The sequence below is a fragment of the Mauremys mutica genome, chromosome 7, assembly GCF_020497125.1.
Source record: "Mauremys mutica isolate MM-2020 ecotype Southern chromosome 7, ASM2049712v1, whole genome shotgun sequence".
Taxonomy (NCBI): domain Eukaryota; kingdom Metazoa; phylum Chordata; order Testudines; family Geoemydidae; genus Mauremys; species Mauremys mutica.
Window position 1 is genome coordinate 24,153,815 of NC_059078.1, and position 20,980 is coordinate 24,174,794.

Sequence of the window (20,980 nt, forward strand, 5' to 3'; positions counted from 1 at the left end):
TAACTGCAGGAAAAAGTCTTGTTGCTTACCAAAAAGAGGGGGATAAAGAACCAAAGAAACATTTGACAGGCCTGCAGACAGCAACTGGAAATATCTGGGCTACATGCCATAACTGGCTGGACCCAGAGTGCTCGCTAAAAAACACAAGTTTCACTGTTGGAAGTGACCTGCCGGCACCCTGCTCCTGTAAGCTGGATGTTTAGCTGTGAACCATTTGCTAGTCACATTGAGGAAGGAACAGAGTACAGGCAGAGGACAAGCCAGAACCCCAAACAAAGGCGCATGCAAGCATCCAGTTCCTTGGCAATTTACCAAGTTATAGTACATTGAGAAATGGGATTGGCAGGGGTAGAGTCAGTTCCATGAAGTCCTAGAAAGTGCACATTGTTCTACACACAGGAGCCAAGGCTAAGTGCTCAGAACTATTTCAGCAGAAATTAACAGCCATTTAATCCTTGGTACAATGCAAAACCATCTTAGCTAAAAATGTAAGTTAGTTGCTGCTAAACACTTGGAACTCTGTTCATGTGTTACTCCAATATACAAGCTGGAGATCCAGTGCACCTTTGAGGTAAACAGGCACCCATTCATTTTCATGGAAATGGTAGCACTAAAACGTTTTCAGTGACAAAAGTTTGCAGTGCATGATATAATCCCAGAAGACTGCATCATCATTTTACAGCAAGCCATGATCTTAACATTCACACCCTGGAAGGGCAGTCTTAGTCCAGCTCTGTCAAACGTCATTGTGCAATTCATTTCAAAATGTGTTTCCTAAATTGGCAGACTGCACTTTTAGAAAGCAAGTTCCCACACTAGTCTACTTGGTTTATGTCATGTCACAATATTCCACTGGACTAGATTTAGATAAGATGCTAATCACCTCACGATGCAAGAACAGACTGCCCCAAGATGGAATGCTATGTCTATTATATTAGAGTCAGGAAAGACTGAAAACCATTCTTTCATATTCTCAGAAGTACCCAGAGTGAGTACAAAAAGGGCTTTACATTTTATTTGTTTGTATTGGACACCTATCCATTGCTCCCTACTACGTTCCAATAGCAGCTAAGGCTAATAGTTGTCTGGCTTCAGTTATTTTGCAGATGTTTTTGCAAGTTGACGTTTAAAATCCTCAGAGATTTTTAAAGCCTGCCCAATGCTCCCAAATATTAGCTCAAGCAGCATCAGAGTGTCTACAAGTAGGGCACTGCAAGATTGTCTGTCAGCTCTGAGGAAGCTAAGCAAATTTTTAAACCAGGATGATTGCATTCTTAGTGTCACCTCAGCCATTATTTAGCTACAATACACAACATTAATATCTGAAGACATGCTACGTGGATGCTAAAACTGGTTTTACAATCCATTGTTAGTTTTAGGGCATCTTCTAATGGAAGAATTCTTACCAGGTATGTGTTCTCCCCCATATGTGATATTGACATCATAATCTCCTGGAGCATAAGGGATATATTCAGCACTGCAGCTGCCATCTTTGTTATCTTTACAGCTTATCTTTGATTCAGATGGTCCTTCAACAGTTATTCCAAGTCCACCAATTCCTGCCCCTCTGCAAAAAAAATGCAGCACATTGGTCTCCTTTCATATTTGTTGCAGATTTACAACAATCTGATTTACCACTTGCTAGCATTACTACACAAACTCTGAAATGCATGGACAGAGTGTAGCTTTGCTGCATTTTACCCCAGAGGGGGCTACATTTCAATTGTGAATCAAACAGTTCAGGAATAGTTTGCGAAAGTGCTTATTGATGCCAGGTATGGATTGGGTGTTAACTTTTTAGTTGCACAAGGGATTTGATACAAGACCACCAAAACAGGTTCGTGATACCTACTTCTGGAGGAACATTACCAAAGGCACACTGAATTCGATGGCAGTAACGATCTATGTGACTCAGGATAGATTAGACTACTGAAGTTCAACCCTTGTAGTATTATTGGATTTAGGGTCTTATGTCAAGTTGTCCTGAATTACTTGCTACTATGTCTTCCACTGGATTGTGTGACTTAGTTACCTTGTGACAACAGTAAATTCGTTTGGTTTATTAGTGAATGCTTCCTTGAGTCCAGCTCCTTGGGCTTTTACACGTGATGGATGGCAGCCTTCAGTGACATCCACTTTAAAAGGACTGTTTGGAACAGGTACATCATCATAAGTCACTTCAACTGTGTGTGGACCTGTTAAGTGAAAAGCCATCACTAGGTTAAAATGATTAACCATCACCTTCAAGGAGTCATTCATTCAAGATACTGGAGACTGACTGTAACAGGCAGCCCTCCTCATCTACTAAAAAATGGTGTTTAGCAGGGTCTCAAAAAAAACTATACTTAATTCTAGGTTCTTTAAAATAGCATGTTCTGCTGAAACTAAGTGATGAATGTATATTACATATAATCCTATACTGTATCTCCTGCAGAAATAGCTCTTCAGTCAAAGAGACCATCTTGTACTTGGATGCTAATGTCAATAGTAATGCTAGTACTTAAAAACAAGCCCATTAACAGGGTATTTTTAGTTTGTCAGACAGGTTACCTTTTTCAAATGGTGTAAACTCTACTGCATATGTTCCATCAGCATTGTCTTTGATGAGGCAGTCTGTGGAAGCTCCTGAGGGATTTGTGATTTGTGCTTGGATATGGTCTCCTCCAGTCTTTGTTAGGGGCTGGGCATTTACCGTGAAATCTGTTGTAGCTTCACGGAAGACATCTGCAGAACACAATTTGAGAAGCCATTCTATTTAGATGAGCCTAATATTTTAAGTCTATGAAAATCCTTGATTATTCTTAGACATTTATGGCCACTCTGAATGACTGATAAAGGTGTAGAAGTATATTCTCTTGCAAAAAAATTTTTGCATTATCACTAGTTACAATCCTGTACATAGATGTATCCACTATAGCCTTTCCCCTCCTTAAAATATTCTGTGTACAAACAGGCAGAGACAATATGTGCTTAAGTCTTCTTACCTTTCCCTTCTATTCCTGGTCCAAACACTTTAATTTTGCTTGTGTCCACAGCTGGATCTACTTTAACACGGGCAGGAAATTTTGGCACTTGTTCTCCTCCATATTTCAACATAAGTGTATACATTCCAGCAGAGAGTGGCATATACGTAACTGCATAAGTTCCATCTTTGTTATTGTGAACTTTGACTTCAGCTTTAGAGCCAGAATCTGATACAGCTTCTACGCCTAGTTCCCCAGGTCCAGCTTCTGAACAGTCAACATTGAGCAATCCTGCTTCACCTACTTTACCATGTTCAAGACCTGGGCCAGTGGCAATCACTTTAGATACATCAAATGGCATTTCAATATCTGCTTTAAATGGAGAACCAGGAATGTGAACCTCTTCAAACAGAATATTTACAAAGTACTCTCCAGGTTTAGTAGGCAGGTAAGAGACTGAGCATGTCCCATCCCCATTGTCAGAGCATTCAATTTTAGCTTCACATGGGCCCTCTACTGTCAAACCTAAACCTCCAGTTCCTGCTCCTTTGGTGTCTATTGTAAATTCTGCTGGTCTTCCAACAAGACCTCCTTGAAGGCCTGGACCATGGGCTTTTACCTAGGATAAAAATATTCAGTTAGATGAGAATTTGTGTAATTGTAATTGCATCTGGCAGTTGCCTGGCAAAACAGAGCAGTTTCATAAAGAACTGAAGACTAATTCATTTGGTAAGTCTTGTTAAAGTCTGCTAAACTCTCAAATTACGTAGACACATTACAGCAAGGAATAGGCTTCTTTCATTTCATGGAAGAAAATCTTAATGTCAAGTTACATTAGAAACAATATGAAGTCCACTAAAGTTTCCATGCTTACAGACTTAAGCTTTGGCTGTCTTTGTACACCCATTAAACAAAAAGGTAGCAACATTAAGCAGTGCTTATACTGAATTATTAGCCAACTGTATTACAGCACACATTCTTTGAGGGTGAAACCTCAAGTGAGTCTCATTAGATTAATAGGGCGTCATACTTCGTTTCATATTGCTTATAATACCTAGAGTTTGTTTTCAGTATTGAGCTTTTCAAAGTTGCTGGTTTGAAGAATAAAGTAATTAGTTATGATTGTGACACAAAACAATTTAATCTTTAATTAAATTAAGAGCTACTTAATGTACTTGCTCCATAATCATGACAGGTCAAACAAGATGTGAAAGTTTGTTCTTATTTGATAGAGCACAATTCAGTTTGTGGCTAGCAAATATTTTTTGTATGTCAACAGCTGAAGCATTTCCTATGCATTTACCTTGGTAGGATCTGGAGGGAGAGTGGCTTCCACAGTATAAGGACTTCCTGGAATTGGATTGCCATCGTAACTTACATCAACCACGTAAAGTCCTTCTTCTCTTGGGATATACTTTGCAGTGCTGCACTCTTTGCCAAGAGCTGGCTCCACCACACATGGCACAGCTTTTCTTGTAGGGCTGGAAATACTAACATCCAGTTTACCCTGTCCACCAGCTCCTTGTGTGTCAATTATGAATTCCTGATCCTTCCCTACTTCCACTCCTTAAAGAGAAGGCGCATATTAGTATTTCAGGATTAATGGTCTGGTTAGATTTCTTAAATCCTATAGCTTAACATTCAGAAGTGCCTCATCCACTGAGCAGTCGCTCAATGTTTTACAAGGATTTTTATCAACTGATAACATTTCTTTCTGCTCGTCATGACAAGCTTCTTCAGCTAGACAATGGGTTAATTGGAAACTGCAAAGGGTCAGTGGCAAGCACAATCGCTTTTAGACTTGTTTACACAGCCTCTCAACGTATCTGAAATACATAATGCTCACTCAGGAGTTTACCACTATGTTGCAGCCTTCTGTTTCCCCGACTCCCTGCCAATTTACAGGTAGCAGAAGGTAATGTGCAATTTCAGCCCTTTCAATAACTTTGCATATTTGCTCAAGTTTTTCTGTTGGTAAATGAGGCTTGCAGAATAGTGTTCCAATAGGTTACTGCAGCTGAGCTTTGTGAAGAACCAGCAGCTCAGAAGCAGTGGGATGGAGAAGTGCCACCATCCTTTGCTTTTGCTAGAAGCCAGTGTCCAGCAGGCACTTCATAGAGAAGAGATCCTTTGAGAGCTAGTTTATGCTACGTGTGTCAAAGTAAGGCATTTGGAGCTAACAAAGTGTCTGGAGATCTAGGATCTTTTAACATGAAGGATTTTCTAGACCCACCTACATCATACCAGTAACTATACCTTGTTGCAGAAATACAACTTTAAACTGAGTGTTCCATGGAACAGTCATGTGCTGGACATTACTATTCAGGTTATTCTAGCAATTGTTTTTAACTCCAGAGCCAGAGTTTTAAATGTATTTAATGCAGTTAGGAGTCCAACTCCCATTGAAGTAAGTGGGAGCTAAGCACTTCAATCCCACTGAACATTTAAGTGCTTACTTGCTCCTTGAATTGCCCACCAGCCTATAAAAAAAGTCTGGCCCCCAGTTATTTCATTTCAGTCACACATCGCCCAGTCATTGGTTTAACCCAGTTTCTAGAAGTCAGCCAATAAAGCGTCCACACTTCTATTGGAGTGCAGTCTCAAAGGTCTGAATGAGCATAAAAAGCCAGCAGCTTTCCTATTGTGCTCCCACAAGAACAAGATTGTAAACAGACTGTAGAGGGAAGCTTGCATTGCCATAACTATATAGAGGACTAATCCCTGGGATTTAAGTAGGACATAGAGGTTTAGAGGACAAAAACCTAGTTAATCCTTGCTTTCGGAAACCTGTTGGGCACCCAGCTCAGGTTTAAAGCTGGGCACATTGATTCAATAATTAACTGGGTTTTATTCTCACTGGATTAGCATCCACTGACAAATGTCGGAGACTGAAGTGGTAGAGTCATATCCATTTCCAGGTATTCGTGGCGCAATTTAGTCTTAAAATGATTCTTTCAGTGCAACTTCTATGATGTGTTCTCCTAGCAATAAAATGTTATCAAACCTTTAAAGGTAGAGAGAGACCCCACAATATTTACTACACGATCACAAAAACTTGAAGTTGGTTCTGAATCCTTAGTTTATATCTAGCTATAATTTAACTGGAGCAGAGAATTTAAACTGCCTGTTCCTATGACCAGGAATAAGATTTTAATTGAGGGGGAAAAACCCTCATTTTAAAGTTTATCATCCTTCAGTATACTTCACAAGCTATACCTATACCATAATCCTGTTGGTAGTAGTACTAGACAGATGGCTGCACACCCTTGAAGAATTATGAAATTGAAATAATTCTCAAAGAGTAGCAGCTTATACCAAAGTGGTGGTGTTACAAAATTACTGTTTGGGCTAGAATACCAAGTGATTGTAAAAAATCAGCAGAACGGGAGTTTTTGTATTTGTTTTCACTCACCAACATTCTAGCCAAGTTACTCAGTGATAAGATCTTAAGAAACATCCACACTAAACTAGACTATGAACTGCATAACTCATTTGCAAGTGTACTTACTGTTTTCAAGTCCATTGACTTTAATTTTGCTGAGATCCAGTGGAGCAGCAACCCCCACAGTGAAAGGGCTTTTGGGGACAGGATCACCACCATAGGTTACAGAAACTTTCATGGGACCCTGCCAAAAGGTTAATATTGTAGGTTAGTTCAGCCATTTCAGGCTTGTGCTTTGCTAGACAGACACTATATAATTCTTTATGACTCAAGGTGTAATGGCAGACAGTGACCAGGCTCCAAGTGTCATGTGAGCTCCCTGCCCCAACTTCCCACTCCAGCCTTTTGAGCTTTGAACCCTTTTCATTTGACAGAGAAAGAGCTTGCTCTCCTGCCAACATTTGAGTACTATTTTGATTGCCTGGAAGAAATTCAGGTCCCAGGTTGATTCCCACCCTCCCAGAGCTCAGGCATGACAGCTGAATGTATGACCCAACTTGAAACTAGGTATCCTATTCCACCATACAGACAGCATGCCAAGTCCAGGCCCACAGAGGGGTTATTTTTTTTTTAATAGCATTTGAAATACCAAAGTTAAAATGTATAAATCAGAAACAGATTAATGCTCCTGTGTGCTTTGGCTGGAATGCCTAGTCATAGCCAGATTCAGCCCTAGATGTGTGCTCCTTTTATGCTCTCCTACCATAGTCTATATTTCAGCTATACTCACTGTTTGCTTACTTTTCATTCTTGACTAGCTCAGCTCCCAAGTGAAATATCCATGAATGTTTCACATAAGCCAAACAGCTATAGCAGCACTGGGTGAAATCAGGAAGGCTGTTTGTATGTTATTCAGTTGAAAATTACTCAACCTTATCTATAGCTGGTTAACAGTATTAACTCAAGATTTCTATTGATGCTGTCTCTTAGGAATTTTACTGCCTAGTAAGCCCCTCATCCCCATGAAAGATTTTATATAGGCCACACTCCAATGAGCTCTGCATGGAGACAAGCTACTGCACATAGACCAAAATATGGACACTGCTTAAAAAAAAACACCAATGCCCAATAGCCACAATGTTTTCCCTTTTCCGCCAGGCTGGCAGTTTCCTCCACTCCTGTTGAGCAAGTGCTGTTACTTCACAGCCGCTCCCACCCCCAAGTCATTCTCCCAGATGCAGCTTGAAACCTCATGATCCCCACTGTCTGTACACCTATAATTTCCCCTGGCTTTTATACAGCAGCTTACTTGGGTGCCATGAGCTGAATGTTTATTGCCAAGAAGCTGCCATGCAGCTCTCTACAATGCTGAAGAATGGGTACAAGATTAATGTTACCAGCCTCTTGTCTTTCTTCTCTACAGAGCTGCTAGAAATCTCAGAAGCAGTAAAAGGATAGCATGGGATTGGATACTTTTCCCAAGTCATAATTAAAGATGCTAAATACTAGAGGTTCAGCTGGTTAGAGAGAATACAGTTGGTTTAATCCTTTGAATAAGTTTGAGAATGAAGTTGAATTTTTACAGGGCTGAGAAAATGTTTGAAAAGTGGCATTAGTCATTGCTGTATTTACAGATTTGTCACAATTTCTCCTGCAATGTTTGCTTATTCTTCTCCTGTGGAAGATTTTAGACTGTCCTTTTCATTCCCCCCTAGTCTTTGCTATGTTCTGGTTTTTCAGAGGCTAACATATGCTGCACTGGTCAAACAGGGTATTATTTCTTAAGAGTTACGCCACCCACTTTCCTTCATGTCTGACAAAGCTGGCTCGGTGCCATCTCCTTTACCCATACTGAATTATTCAGCTTCCTTTATCTAGCTGGAAGCCTTCAGGGCATGATATATTGATAGCCTATAAACAGTGTTTAGACATCCCACTAGCATTAGCAACCACCCTATTATACATGCCAGGGAAAGCTTTGAACACTGGCCAGGTCTGCTTATAGTTACTAAAATCCAAAACCCATTTATTGGGTAAATAATTTCTCTACCCTAATGACAACACTGGCTGCCAGTAAGGTTATGGGTTTGGCAGTAGCAGCGATTCTGAGGAAACCCCCCTTGCATCGGGTGTACCAAGTCTGGCAGACTGCTTTCTTAACTGAGATGTGGTGTTATCCAGTCTTTCAGAGAAGCCAAGAATCAGCATTTGCTATTTGGAGGCAGCAATCTTCAGTTGCTTTTGCTGCCACTTTTACATGCAACAGCAAAGCCAGATTAGGAACCCTAGAGGCATGCTTTAAACAGTGCTAGAAAGAGGATGTACAACTATCAGAGATGTGTTCCTTACTGCTTAACACACACTCCAGGAAACAGATCCTAAACTAAAATCCAGTCCCATTGATATACAAAGCAGCCAAGCTCTGGTATCAGTAATACCACTCCAAATATTAGTTGAAGCTACTGATGTTCTTTCGTCATGAACTTGCCATGTCCCAAGTGCACACCAATTTTATTGTCTGATTCTTTGATCTACAAGTTAGATCTTAAGAAGTGAGAACTGAAGTCTGTCAGCCCATTTCCATCTGATAGTACTAAATCCCTTAACCAGATTAGCCATTCTTGAATATGGCAATATAAGCCATCTTACTGGGAAAGTCATTTTATAAACCACCCCCACACACGCTTGCTTTTACTTCCATTACTGTTCTTGTCCTGTTACTCTATAGTCTAGGCAACTTGGTACCCAAGTCATCTTAAGCGCTGCAGTAGTTTCATTACTTTGCAACAATATAGTTCTAGAAATCTGGGGTATAATGGACATTTAGAAGTACACACAAAGCTACAGGGAAAATATGCTCTCTGTAACTATTTCCAATCTCTTTATTGTTGTAAACTAGGAAAGCTGCATCCACTATCAACATGAAAGTTCCCTATCTGGGTTCCTTCCTCCTAGAGGCAAATGTTAAGTAACACCTAAACCATTGTGCAAAACTCATCTCAACTGAAAATACTGTTCTCTATCCTGCATAAAGTGTGTGTTGAGTCCTAAATGCAAACAAACAAACTAGCTGAAGAGTTACTCTAGAAATGCATTTCACCATGAAATAGGAGTTGTGCGCTATTGTTCAAGCACTGCAAATCTGCAGATATCCGCAGATGTTTGTGGATTCCAATTTTGTAGCAGGACTCTAGCTATGTCTCCACTCCAGTTAATACTAGAGCTCATATTTGATTGAGGACAATTCAGTTTCACTACCTTCTATGGCTGAGTTGCAAACTACAGCCTGCAAAAATCTGCGGTGATTTGGAAGTCCTAAACATCTGGACCAGGTCAATTCAGTTTAGCTAGTAAACTGTTGCTAATTTCAGATTGTTACCCAATGAGGGGTGCTGGAACAAGATTGGGGTGTCAGTGCAGGGGTGGGGCCTCTGTCTGAGCACTGGTGGGGTGCCCCCTCTTTTGGAGGGCTTCTGCCAACCTTTGTCAGTTGATAGACTGACAAAGTTACTGTTGGTACAGCAGGATCAGTTTGTTACTGTTTCAGTGACTAGTTCTCATGCCACCACCAAAATCTGCACTCATTTTCCAGTCAGATTTTCTGTGCATCCTTGTTTAAGTTGCTCTCAGGACAGGTCATTCCAAACATGTAGCCTATGGCTTTATTTATACTAGTGATTATAGAGTCTAACTGTACTGAGGAGGAAACAGACACTCATGACCCCTTACTGTGGAATTTTTGGGAGCTCTTGGGAATATTAAGCATTCCATTGCCATGTTTTTCCTCTGATCTGAAAAGTTCAGTTAGAGACAACACTTCATGCTAATTCATTTGCAATACATAGTTATTTTTGTTGTGAATTGTGATTTCAAGGAGGATAACACGCCAATTTCTTCAGAAGAATCAGACCTACCTGCTGTACTGGAGTGTATTTAACAGTGTGGGAATAGTCATAGTTGTCAATAACGTCCAGGTCTTTCACAGCATCTCCTGGCACAGGTCCACTGAACTGCACATCCAGTGGTGCTTTCCCAGCACCCTTAGTGAATACAGTGAAGTGTGTTGGTTTGCCATTTTCCACACCTTAACAGAAAGTAACTTTGAAAGTTAGAATATGCTTGTGTTATCTATGCACTATGTTTAAGTTCATAGTCCATATGAAAGTTGAGCAATTTCAACGTGGTCAAGTTTAAAGACTACAGAGATACTGTACTTTTAATCTTGATGCCTCCAAAATTTGCTGTTTGGCATAGAGTAATTCCATTCCAAATCCCTAGCGGGAAAGTTGTGACATGGTTGTTTGCCCACATCATGAGTTTACGCTGCTGTCTAACTACCCCATGCTCATGTCAATATATTGCTTGGTATAAACAGAAGGAATCTCACCAGTTTTGCTTAGTCCAGGTCCTTCAGCTTTTACCTTGGTGGCATCATGTGAGGGGTCCACTTTAACTCTGAAAGGGCTGGCAGGAATTTCCTTCAACATAAAACATGCTACTTTAATATGACAGTTACAACCAGTTGTAGGCTAGCTCATGCTCTGCAGATAAAGCATTGCCTCCCAGTGAAAGGACTACTGTTTAAGTTTGAAATAAGGCACTGTCTCAGATAAGACAGTCCGCTTTCCTGAAAGTTTTAGCCTGCCAAATAAATTTATTCTAAATGCATCCCATATGATTGCTAGCTGTTCCTGAGCAAAGCTGAAGTAATCTTCTGTATGTATTTTTGTCTTCCCTCTGAATTCCACTGCAACTACTAAAAAGGCAGAGTCACATTAAAGCCTCACCCTGATTACTGTTCTAGAACATTTCAGTTTTGGCAAACTTTATATTTTGCAGCTTGGACAAAGTGAAGCCAACTAGCCTTTGCATTCAAGTACCAGCACAGCATTTGCCACACAGGTACTTTTGGTGTTACAATGGAGAGAGAGACTGAAGAAATTAAGATTATGGAAACATCTCTTTCTTGGCGTTTGGCCCAAATGACGAAGAACTTTTACAAAAAAAACTTAACAATGACCCCTTTTGAGTAATGCACATTGAAGAGTAATTTATATTAGGATTCAAAGCCTTCTGCATAGCTAATATTTCTAGTCAGCAAATAAAAGACACAAACCTCTCCTGCAAAAAGCACTTTGATAGTGTAACGCCCAGCAGCAGGTGGTGCATATTTCACTGTAAATGTATCATTAGCATTGTGTATGATGTCAAAAGCTATGTCTTCCTCTTCCTCACTTATAACATGAGCATCACATTTAATGCCAACACTGACATCACCTAGGAGGAAACAGAGCAGTGTGCCACAGACAGTCAGGAATTTGTTTAGTATCCAAGTAGCTCTACTACTGAGCAACTAAACAAGTCACATCTTGATTTTAAGTCCTTGGATAGATATGATAGTTTGTCAAGTACTTGTATGAATCACTCCATGTAATCTGCGTAACAGGACTTTTTGCTTCATAGGGGAAATCTGAAGCTAAAGCTTGAAATCTAGAGTTTACAAATGGAGGGGATCAGATTCCTGTTCAAACAGGGAGTGCTTATAGAACTAGTTTTGATACTAGACAGCAATACATTATCAACAGTCTGCTTTTACCTTCTCCTGCTTCTGTGCAGTCAACTGTGAAGTGAGTAGGCTCATTAGCTTTCAGACCAGCTCGCTCCACTCCAGGTCCAACTACTTTCACTTTCTGAGGATGACTGCCTTGTCCTATGAGAACCTAGATGGGGTCACAAGTGTTTGGAGTTATCCCATACTTGGGTCACATTGATTTATTAAGTTTAGCACCTGACAAAACGCCCTGACTTCTTAGCTATTCTTGCTTAGTTACTAAATAGAAAATAAAGCTCCTGACTTCCCTATGTTTATGCTGGGCTCACTGGTAACAGAGCCCTTTGACATGCTAGCCTACAGAATGGCACAGGCAACTTTCAGCTAGACCGATGCAACAAGAGTTTACTTATGAGTAGCTATTGACTTGTACTCACTAGCATTGGCAAGGACAACTAGCTTAAGGTTTGCTTGTTTTACAACATGTACCACCAGTCCCCTGCAAAGTAATTTTGTAGGTGTTCGTACTTACCCTATATGGGCTATTGGGTACATTAACTCCTCCCCAGACAACAGCAATAGTATGTTTGATTGGTTTAACTGGCATATAAGAACAAGCACAGATTCCATCAGGATTGCTCTTCACTTGGATATCAATAGGGCTTCCTTCTGCATCCTGAAAGCAAGTATTTAACTGAGAATTAGATAAGTGACTACATACAACTGTGTGCAGAGAGAAGGTACAGGTAGTTTTAAGATGGTGCTATCAAAAACAGTTGTGATCTCAAGAGCAACAGCTACAGCAGAGCTATCTGGAATGGGGACGTTTTAATATCAATCTTACCACACATTTAAACTGCTCATCTCTCCTTGCCCGCACATACCAAACTGTAGAAGTCTGGTAGACTGACAATAGGACAATTTATGGGAGACCACTTCAAGAAGTCTCAACAGGTGCAAGACTAGTCACAGGCCTTAATAAAAGCCTTAATTAAATCTGTACTGAAGTTAGGCTTGTATAATCCCAAACAGCATTTAGATTAAAGGTTTACTATGCAGAAATGCAAGTAAGGACCAAGATGCAGATCAAGTCACACAGCTGCAGACAGACTTAGAACAAGACGCTCAGAATCTACATGAATATACTTATCAGAGGAGTGGCTAACTAATTAGTCAGAATGTGTTAGGTACTGGTTTCAAAGAAGAGACCGTGACTATTGATAGGAGTTCCAGATAGTTAATGCGGGTGTTTACCTGTGCATATATCTTCAGAGGTGCATTCCCAGCTCCCTTGGTCTCAACTGTAAAATCAGCAGGGTTGTTTACAATGCATCCAGTTCTCTCCAACCCTGGACCATAAGCCTTTACCTAACACAAAAAAAATGCACAAGTTTTACACTGATTCTACAGTAAAAGAAAGCAAAGCTCCTAGCTAAAAAGCTAGTATTTCTAAAAGATGACCCGAAACCCTAACACATGCCTTTGTGGATTGAGACTATCATGCATTAAAAACAAATTCATGAAGGCCAAGCCTGAAGAGGCTTGAGTTTAGAATTTTGGCTGCCGAGAAGTACCCTGCCATGTTACCCGAAAGGATACTATAGTCACATTCTTGCAACAGCTCTTATGCTCAGTCTAGTAGGGGCCAAGCAGTAGCCTCATTTAGAGCATTTAAGGAAAAAGGACCATCACTGTGGTCGCCAACCAATCCATGGCTATAGATCGTAGAACATGAATGAAATTGAAAGATAAATTACAAGTTAGAGTTCTACAAGTAGCTTTTAAAATGTAACAGCCATATCAAAGGCTATTGATAGCTGAATTCTTCTGTATCTTGCCTTATCTGGGTTGAAGTCTCCAGAAGCTGGTTGGATAAGAGCCATGTATGGACTATCTTTTATGTCTTCATCATCACACATAATGTGAACAGCATATTCACCAGGTTCTTTGGGCCAATACTTCACATCACATGAGCCATCATTCTGATCATCACATTCTATTTTTGCTTGAGATGGGCCTTCAATGGCAAAGCCTAAAAGGAAAACAAACAAAAACAGCTCATCTCCCAAAGAAGTGGGCATGAGGTGGGTTTTAAAGGCTTGCTCAAGCCTGCCTCCCAGTTGCCAGACATCTTCCTTGTTCACTGCTCTATTATACCTTTCCTATGTATGGAGTAGGTGCTCTTTTTTTGGATTAAGACTGACCCACTAACCCACAGAGGTACTCAATGGTGTTGTCTCCCCCTCAGATGCAATATCTGTCTCTGTCCCAATGTATCCCACATTCTAGAAAACTAGAAAGTGGTTTCCTGTTCAATTGTAGTCAGATTTATGTAAACTTAATGTTTAGTTAGTGACTGGGTGAGTCTCATGGGATCGCCATAATTGTCAGAAAGACTATTGCCATCAAGCAGTTCAATTTTAGTATATGTCCTGAAAATCCCAACCAGGACATTACTGACTTACCAAGAGAGCCAACTTCTGTACCAATGGATTCTACAACGAAGTCAGCAGATTTACCAGCAATCCCTTCATGAAGTCCTGGTCCCCAAGCTCTCACTTTCTGAGGACCTGCTTCAGGTCCTACTTGAACTTCAAACGGGCTATTGAATGGGAAAAGATGTCAAAATTCAGAAATAGCACTCACTCATTTCTGTCACTTTATTAATGACACTACATTATACAATGTCTGGCAAAGAGCCCAGCCCACCAGCCTATGGAGCAATCTTTCAGACTGATTTGTCATCTGGAGGCAGTGTTCTAGATGTGTCATGCCACTGAAACAAAAGTCAAATAAGATGACATTCCATGGACCCTACTAAAAGCTGAATGAAAGTCTCCCCCATGGCCTATGTAGTTTAATACAAGTTGTGGATCACAAGAGGCATATTGGAGAGCCTGGAAAGAGACCTATGCAAGCCTCCTTTTACAAACCTTCCAAGGCAAGTTATGCTGGCCCTGGAGCAGAAATGAAGATACACGTTAGTGCAACTAAAACAATTCTTGCCAGAACTGCTTAGAATGCAAGTTTGGACCAGTGGATTCTGGTTAGCATTGGTTCCTACCCACACGATCTACTGAACAGTGCAACTCACCTTTTGGGGATATTGTGTCCACCCCATAAAATAGTGACAATGTATTTTCCTGGGCTAACTGGGTAGTATTCAAATGCATATACACCATCCACAGAGTCCTTTTGTTTCACAAGCTCATCCAAGCCCTCTGTTGGAAGATCAGGTCAGCATTACTCAACAGGTTCCAGCCAACATCTTAAGTTATTCAGGCAAGTTCACATTTTCTAGTCTTTACTTAGCTTCTTGAGAATAAAGTTTTCCACCAGAAAGTGGTTAGGAAACAGACTGTTCTAGTTGCCCTCTAAGACAGAGATGGCATAAATGAGAGAATGTTTGAAGTCAGACTTAATGGGTTCCCTTATGTTTTGTCCTAAGCTTTTGTGTTTCAAGAGGACATGGATCTCTGCTGACTAACATTTGTAGTCAAAGTCTGACAATATTTAAGGAATGCCTACTTTTAGTTTTCTGCAAGATAAAAAAAAAAAAGTCCTCCAAGAAAGGCTTAGTATACTGAAATTTACACTGATAAGTCTATTGCTTCTCTCCATACCATATTAAGCCACAGTGAGCTGGAATACCACTATCTCCCTAAACATTAAGGGTATGCAGGATACCCTGAGGGTTTACTTCAAAACTAGGAACAGTTAAAGAACAAGAGAGCTGGCATCACTGGTTAGCCCTGCCGAATTAGGGCAGGAGAAGACAAGCCAGCTGCTCCCAAAGCACTTGTGTGGTTGAATAGGCTAGTTGCTGATCCTTATCCAAGTCTTCACACAATCTGGAGTTTAGAAGTGGGTGAAGCAAACAAGTTTCAGGCTGAAAACTCCTTCATTCACAGTTATGTAATTTAAGCCACACCCAAGAATTTAAATTAAGCTCTAGGATGCTCTATAGTGTTTACTTCCTTTGAGTAGGATCACAGCATTTCTAATTTCAGAGATTAGACATGGAAGCTTGCCCAATTTTTGAATTTAACTGATTAAACTGGAAAGACTCCAACCTCTAGCATTAAGTGTTCAACTAATATGTTGTGTGTACACACAATTTTAACAATCACGCAGAAACTTGTTTTAGTATCTAGCCCAGTGGTTTAGACAGACAATAGATGTTCATGGTGGACACTGGGCATTGAACCCCTGGAGTCTTGCTGCTGGAGGCTCAACCAAGGCTACGATTAAAAAATATTTGTGTCTAACATTCTTCAGTAGCTATGACGATCCTGTGCGTTACTTAAGACAGAATACTGCAGTGTCTGGCTATGCAACAGATGTGGATTGGAGTTCATGAAGTTTTCCAGCCCACTACAGTAAAAGTAGAGGACAAGCTATAGAAGTTACACCAAGTCATGATATGAAGCCACAGAGTGGTTGGCTTCATTGCTACATCTGAATACATATTTGTTTTACATATGAAAAAGTGAAGAGCCACCTTAATTTTTCCTCTCCCTGTCACAATACTGAAGTCTCATACTGTGGATATCACTTAAAGCTACAATTCCTTGACTGGTCCACATCCAAGGCCTCTTCTCTTTCCTTTTCCCCACAATACAGTACTGCAGACAACTTCAAAGAACTAACACTTACTTGGTCCTTTTATGGACACATTGATATCTCCACTCCCAGCTGCTTTAGTGTCAACCTTGAAGTCTGCAGTCTCTCTGATCCGGACTCCTTTAGGTTGCAGGCCTCTACCACTGGCACGACAAGCACTTGGACTGCATGCTGCAAATGAATTTTAGACGTCAGTACAGCCTTTGATTCTCAAGTAGATGTAACCTAGCCAAGACAGCTTACAGCTATCTTTTACTTAGAACATTGACTCGGGGAGAATATTTTAGCTTTTGAATGTGAAAAATCTGAATGACACTAGTCTCAAGGGGTTCTACATATGGCCTTTAGACTGTAGCATTAAGTTATTCCCCAATGTTCTGAGTCATTTACATCAGCTGTTCTTAGAGAGGGCTTGTCTACACTACTGCACAGGGTCGACCCAAGATCGTGTAGCTGAAGTTGCGTGAATAGCACAGCTGAAGTCGACATACTTAGATCTACTTACCGCGGTGTCTTCACTGCAGTAAGTCAACAGCTGATGCTCTCTCATCAACTCTGCTTGTGCTTCTCATTCTGGAAGAGTACTAGAATTGACGGGAGAGCGCCCAGCAGCTGATAGATGTGATAGACCCCTGCTGGATTGATCTGGCGGGTAGCGTAGACAAGCCCTAACACTAAAAAGCCTTTGACATTTAAATACTGAAGACCAATTGCTATGTAGAATACCAAACATTAGGAAGATGAGGATGAGAATAATGTTAATAATCATCCTGCCATTCCCAGAAAACTTTGCATTTGAGCCAAACTGCATGCAGTGTCTAAAGTTTCACTGTAGGAGTGCGCCTTAGTAATCTACTGGCTAGTCCTTCAGGAGTAGAGCAGAGGTGCTAATATCTAAAGTGATCAGAACTGGCTTCACCAGACAACCAGTACCTTGGAAGACATGAAATGGAAACTCTTGCTTTGCTACAGGTTCATATGAATAATGCAAGGTATGTTCAGCATTGACACATGCAGAGACTGAACAATGCCCCTTTGTACACTTTCAGGCAGAACAGAGTAATAGGCTACAGAAGCAGAGTAGGTGGCAGAGTCTTAAACTTGACGGTTTGCATAAGTGTAGCTGTCCACAGCAAAGTGTTTTCCCAGCCATGAGCAAAGTGTAAATAGAAACTATTTCTACAAAATAAGCTACTGGGCAATTATGAATAACTGGCCTTACATAAATGCAATTCCAGCTATCAGGTAGTCTTTAGTCCAGTAACATTCTAGAGACAGATGACTCATGATTATAGGTTCCCAGTTCGGTCCCAGCATGCATTTATATTATGCATGTGCAGTGTTTATAGTAGAAGGGTAGTGTACAGCATCTCTGGAAAGTCTGACAAGCAGTTCATTCTGCTTTTCATATATCAATAGTTTGAAGATAATTAAAACTATCTAGTAAATCCAACTCTTAATCCAGGCTGTATAAACAAGATCAATGCTTTAATCACATGCTACCTGCTAGCTCTGGAGAGCACAGCAGCAAACCCAAGTTCAAACAGGAAAAATCCACATGCCCTTATGCAATTCAGTTAGGCAGTTAATTTGTGGTTATGTAGTTTTACCAACTTGACTTATTGCAAATCAAATCTTGTTGCCCTAACTGGTAAGCGTTTTGTGTTCTGCCAAAGCAGCAAGGAAAAAAGCTGTTGATAAACAAGCTGCAGGTCAGAAGCTGAAAGACAGCAAAACCATGAAGAAAGTAAGTCACCCTGCACCTCTTACCGAGGGAGCTTGCTCAACTAGGAAGCCATTAGCAGTGAAGTCCAAAATTCCACAAGTGGAGGGTAGCTCAGGAGAAGTGAGCAGAGGTTGAGAGCGTAGAGGCAGGTGAGGATGGAACAGAAAGTCAAGCTTCAGTTAAGGAGGAAAAACTGAGACAAAGTAAATATAGTAGACTGAGTCAGAGCTGGAGAAAAAAGTTAGACACTGAAATGGAGTTTAAAACAGCCGCTTCAAGAGAAAGCCCAGGCTCAAGTTAAAGCCCACTGATAGGAGACTAGCACCTAGAGCCATATTACTAATAGTGAATTAAGTGGATATGCAAAACAAACAATTAGTTTGCTTTAATATTTGAAAAGCAAAAGATTGTCATACACAAGGTAATCAAATCCACCAATACAGATGAAAGCAGTCCATATTTACAGAAGTGTCAGTGCAGCCATCATCCCAATACATACCTTCTCCAACAGGAACAATGCAAGGACTTTTTGGAATAGTCTCTCCAGCAAATGTCACTCTGACCGTATGAGGCCCAGCTTGAGTAGGTTTGTAGGTGCAACGGTAGACTTGGCTCCCTTTGTCTTCTACCATAAGCTCCACTATATTCTTTCCTTGAGGATCCTCCACTTCCACATTAACATCACCCACACCAGCACCTACCCACATGGAAACAAGTTTAGCTCAGCCTTTGAACTCAGATGTTACAAGTGTCCACTTCCCTGGAAGCAAGACTCTTCCAAGTCTGACTCTGCTAAGATCCAAGATTAAGGCAGTTTTGGGTTGGCTGCTTGTGTGTGAAGGGATCAGCCCATGAGGAAGCCAGCTTTGGAAGATTTTGCTATGGCCTAGCCATGCTACTGTAAGCGTATAAGTGACACGCTAAGGTGGTCTGGTATCCTGATCAAAGCATTTGACTTATACCACTTCTGTTCAGGAGGCACCTGAGTAGCACAATTAAATCCTACCTCAGTGTTTACTTTTACCTTCTTGCCTCCCCTCCCTGGTTTGCAGACTTATGGCAAAAAGGGAATCCATCACTGCCTCCAGAACGGTTTTACAACAACAAGGATTATTCGTTACTCTTTGCACTACATAGGCAGCTCTTTAGACAAACTATAGTATTTGGCTTTTCCTCCCCACAGAACCCTTTCACAATTCAGCCTGTTAGCACGCAACTGCAGAAGCCATAGGTTGTGGAGCTGGGGGGCCACCCAACCCAACCGCTTTTTGGCCACACCAAGCTTGAGTTGGCCACAACCCCATGTGCTAGGTTGCAATACCATCATTTTCTGACGGAGGGACAACTGTCAAATCTGAGTGAGGGTCATTGTGACCTGACTTACAGGGTCGCTATAACGTTCAAGTTTGGTCCAGCTGCCCCTTGATCATGCAGGGGAATGTGGGCTAAATTTAAGTGAGGTGTTCCAACCTGGCACACAAAAATTGAAGTGCCACTCAAATTTTCAGGGGGTTGGTAGAGGACAAACCTGAGCTCTGCACCTGCTCCCTTTCTCCCTCCCCCCCCCCCCCCCACACTTTAAATAGCACTCCACAGCCCCTGGCAGAAGATAATCCAATTCTCTCCAACTTACTTTGTATTGGCAACTTGCCCTACTTGAAAGGGGTTCCCGGACATTAACTGGTTCCCGGATTCCAAAATGGTAAATTGGAATAACTCAGGAAAATTATTTTTATTCTATTCTTTAGAACTAGTTTAAATTAGAGCTTCTAAGCCAACATCTTATTCTAGACAAGGGTGTCTAAGTTTGTTCCTTTTCCTTCACCACCACTGAAGACACCTGTTATTCAACCATGTTGGTTGCTTGTTCAGCAGTACAAGGTGCTTTTTCAATATCCATGACTTAGTCCAGACATGTCTCTACATGAAGCAGATTACTACCTCTCCCAATTAGAAACAATGTTTTGCCAGAGTAGTGTGGCACTTGCCCTAGATCAGACAGCTGCAGCCAAGATTTTTAGGAGCCTCAGGCAGAAAGCAGTTATATATTAAACACTGGGTTCAAGTGTTTAAATACTTGAAGTAATTGCCCCATTTTGTTTTACAGTCAAGTCCTGCATCAGCATTTGCAATACCTTAAGCACACATTCCTGTGGAATATAGTATTATGGCCACAAAATGCTGTGAAGTAAATGGTCTATGAAGAAATGGTAACTTACAAGCTCACTAGTCATTTTATTAGACTGACTCTGGTTCATCAAGACAGAACTCAATCAGTAACTGGATCAATTCTTTTGCTGCAGTTAGATACCGAATATAGTAAACATTTTGAGTGTTTATATTTACAGTTAATCTTCAGTTTTTCTAGGAAGCAGATATATCATAGACCCATTTTAGCAAGTAGTGGAGGGAAGACAGGTTAGTACTGCCCAAAAACACATCAAGCTGCAAGAGTTATTGTAGGGTATATAATTGTGTAACTGCTATACTAGAGATCTGTAGCACTCATTGAAGCATGCTTACCTGCTGTGTAAATTTCAAAGTAGGTAGGTTTATTGGCAATGTTTCCAGTTGCCTCCAAGCCTGGTCCTTTTGCTGTTACTTTGCTAGCATCACCCTGGGCTTTGTCAACATTTACATCAAATGGACTCTTGGAAATATGCTGTCCAGCAAATAAAACTGTAACCTTAAAAAAAGCACACAGACATTAGCACTGTGATAGTAGGATTAGAATT

The 20,980-nt window shown here is 40.8% G+C and overlaps 1 protein-coding gene across 4 annotated transcripts in view; it reads right to left on the reverse strand.

Annotated features, from left to right (window-relative positions):
• FLNB (filamin B) overlaps nt 1–20,980 on the reverse strand; it is a 111,941-nt gene that overhangs the window by 39,997 nt on the left and 50,964 nt on the right. For all 4 annotated transcript variants that reach the window (XM_045023203.1, XM_045023202.1, XM_045023201.1 and 1 more), the window contains exons 7-24: nt 20,769–20,931; nt 18,745–18,942; nt 16,553–16,690; nt 14,991–15,117; nt 14,362–14,498; nt 13,735–13,928; nt 13,151–13,264; nt 12,429–12,572; nt 11,942–12,065; nt 11,462–11,622; nt 10,733–10,823; nt 10,260–10,429; nt 6,472–6,589; nt 4,267–4,529; nt 2,985–3,582; nt 2,551–2,724; nt 2,033–2,195; nt 1,407–1,567 (exon numbers count right to left, since the gene is read on the reverse strand). In XM_045023203.1, coding sequence (XP_044879138.1) covers nt 1,407–1,567; nt 2,033–2,195; nt 2,551–2,724; nt 2,985–3,582; nt 4,267–4,529; nt 6,472–6,589; nt 10,260–10,429; nt 10,733–10,823; nt 11,462–11,622; nt 11,942–12,065; nt 12,429–12,572; nt 13,151–13,264; nt 13,735–13,928; nt 14,362–14,498; nt 14,991–15,117; nt 16,553–16,690; nt 18,745–18,942; nt 20,769–20,931 — 3,238 coding nt within the window. The remainder of the gene's footprint in view (nt 1–1,406; nt 1,568–2,032; nt 2,196–2,550; nt 2,725–2,984; nt 3,583–4,266; nt 4,530–6,471; nt 6,590–10,259; nt 10,430–10,732; nt 10,824–11,461; nt 11,623–11,941; nt 12,066–12,428; nt 12,573–13,150; nt 13,265–13,734; nt 13,929–14,361; nt 14,499–14,990; nt 15,118–16,552; nt 16,691–18,744; nt 18,943–20,768; nt 20,932–20,980) is intronic.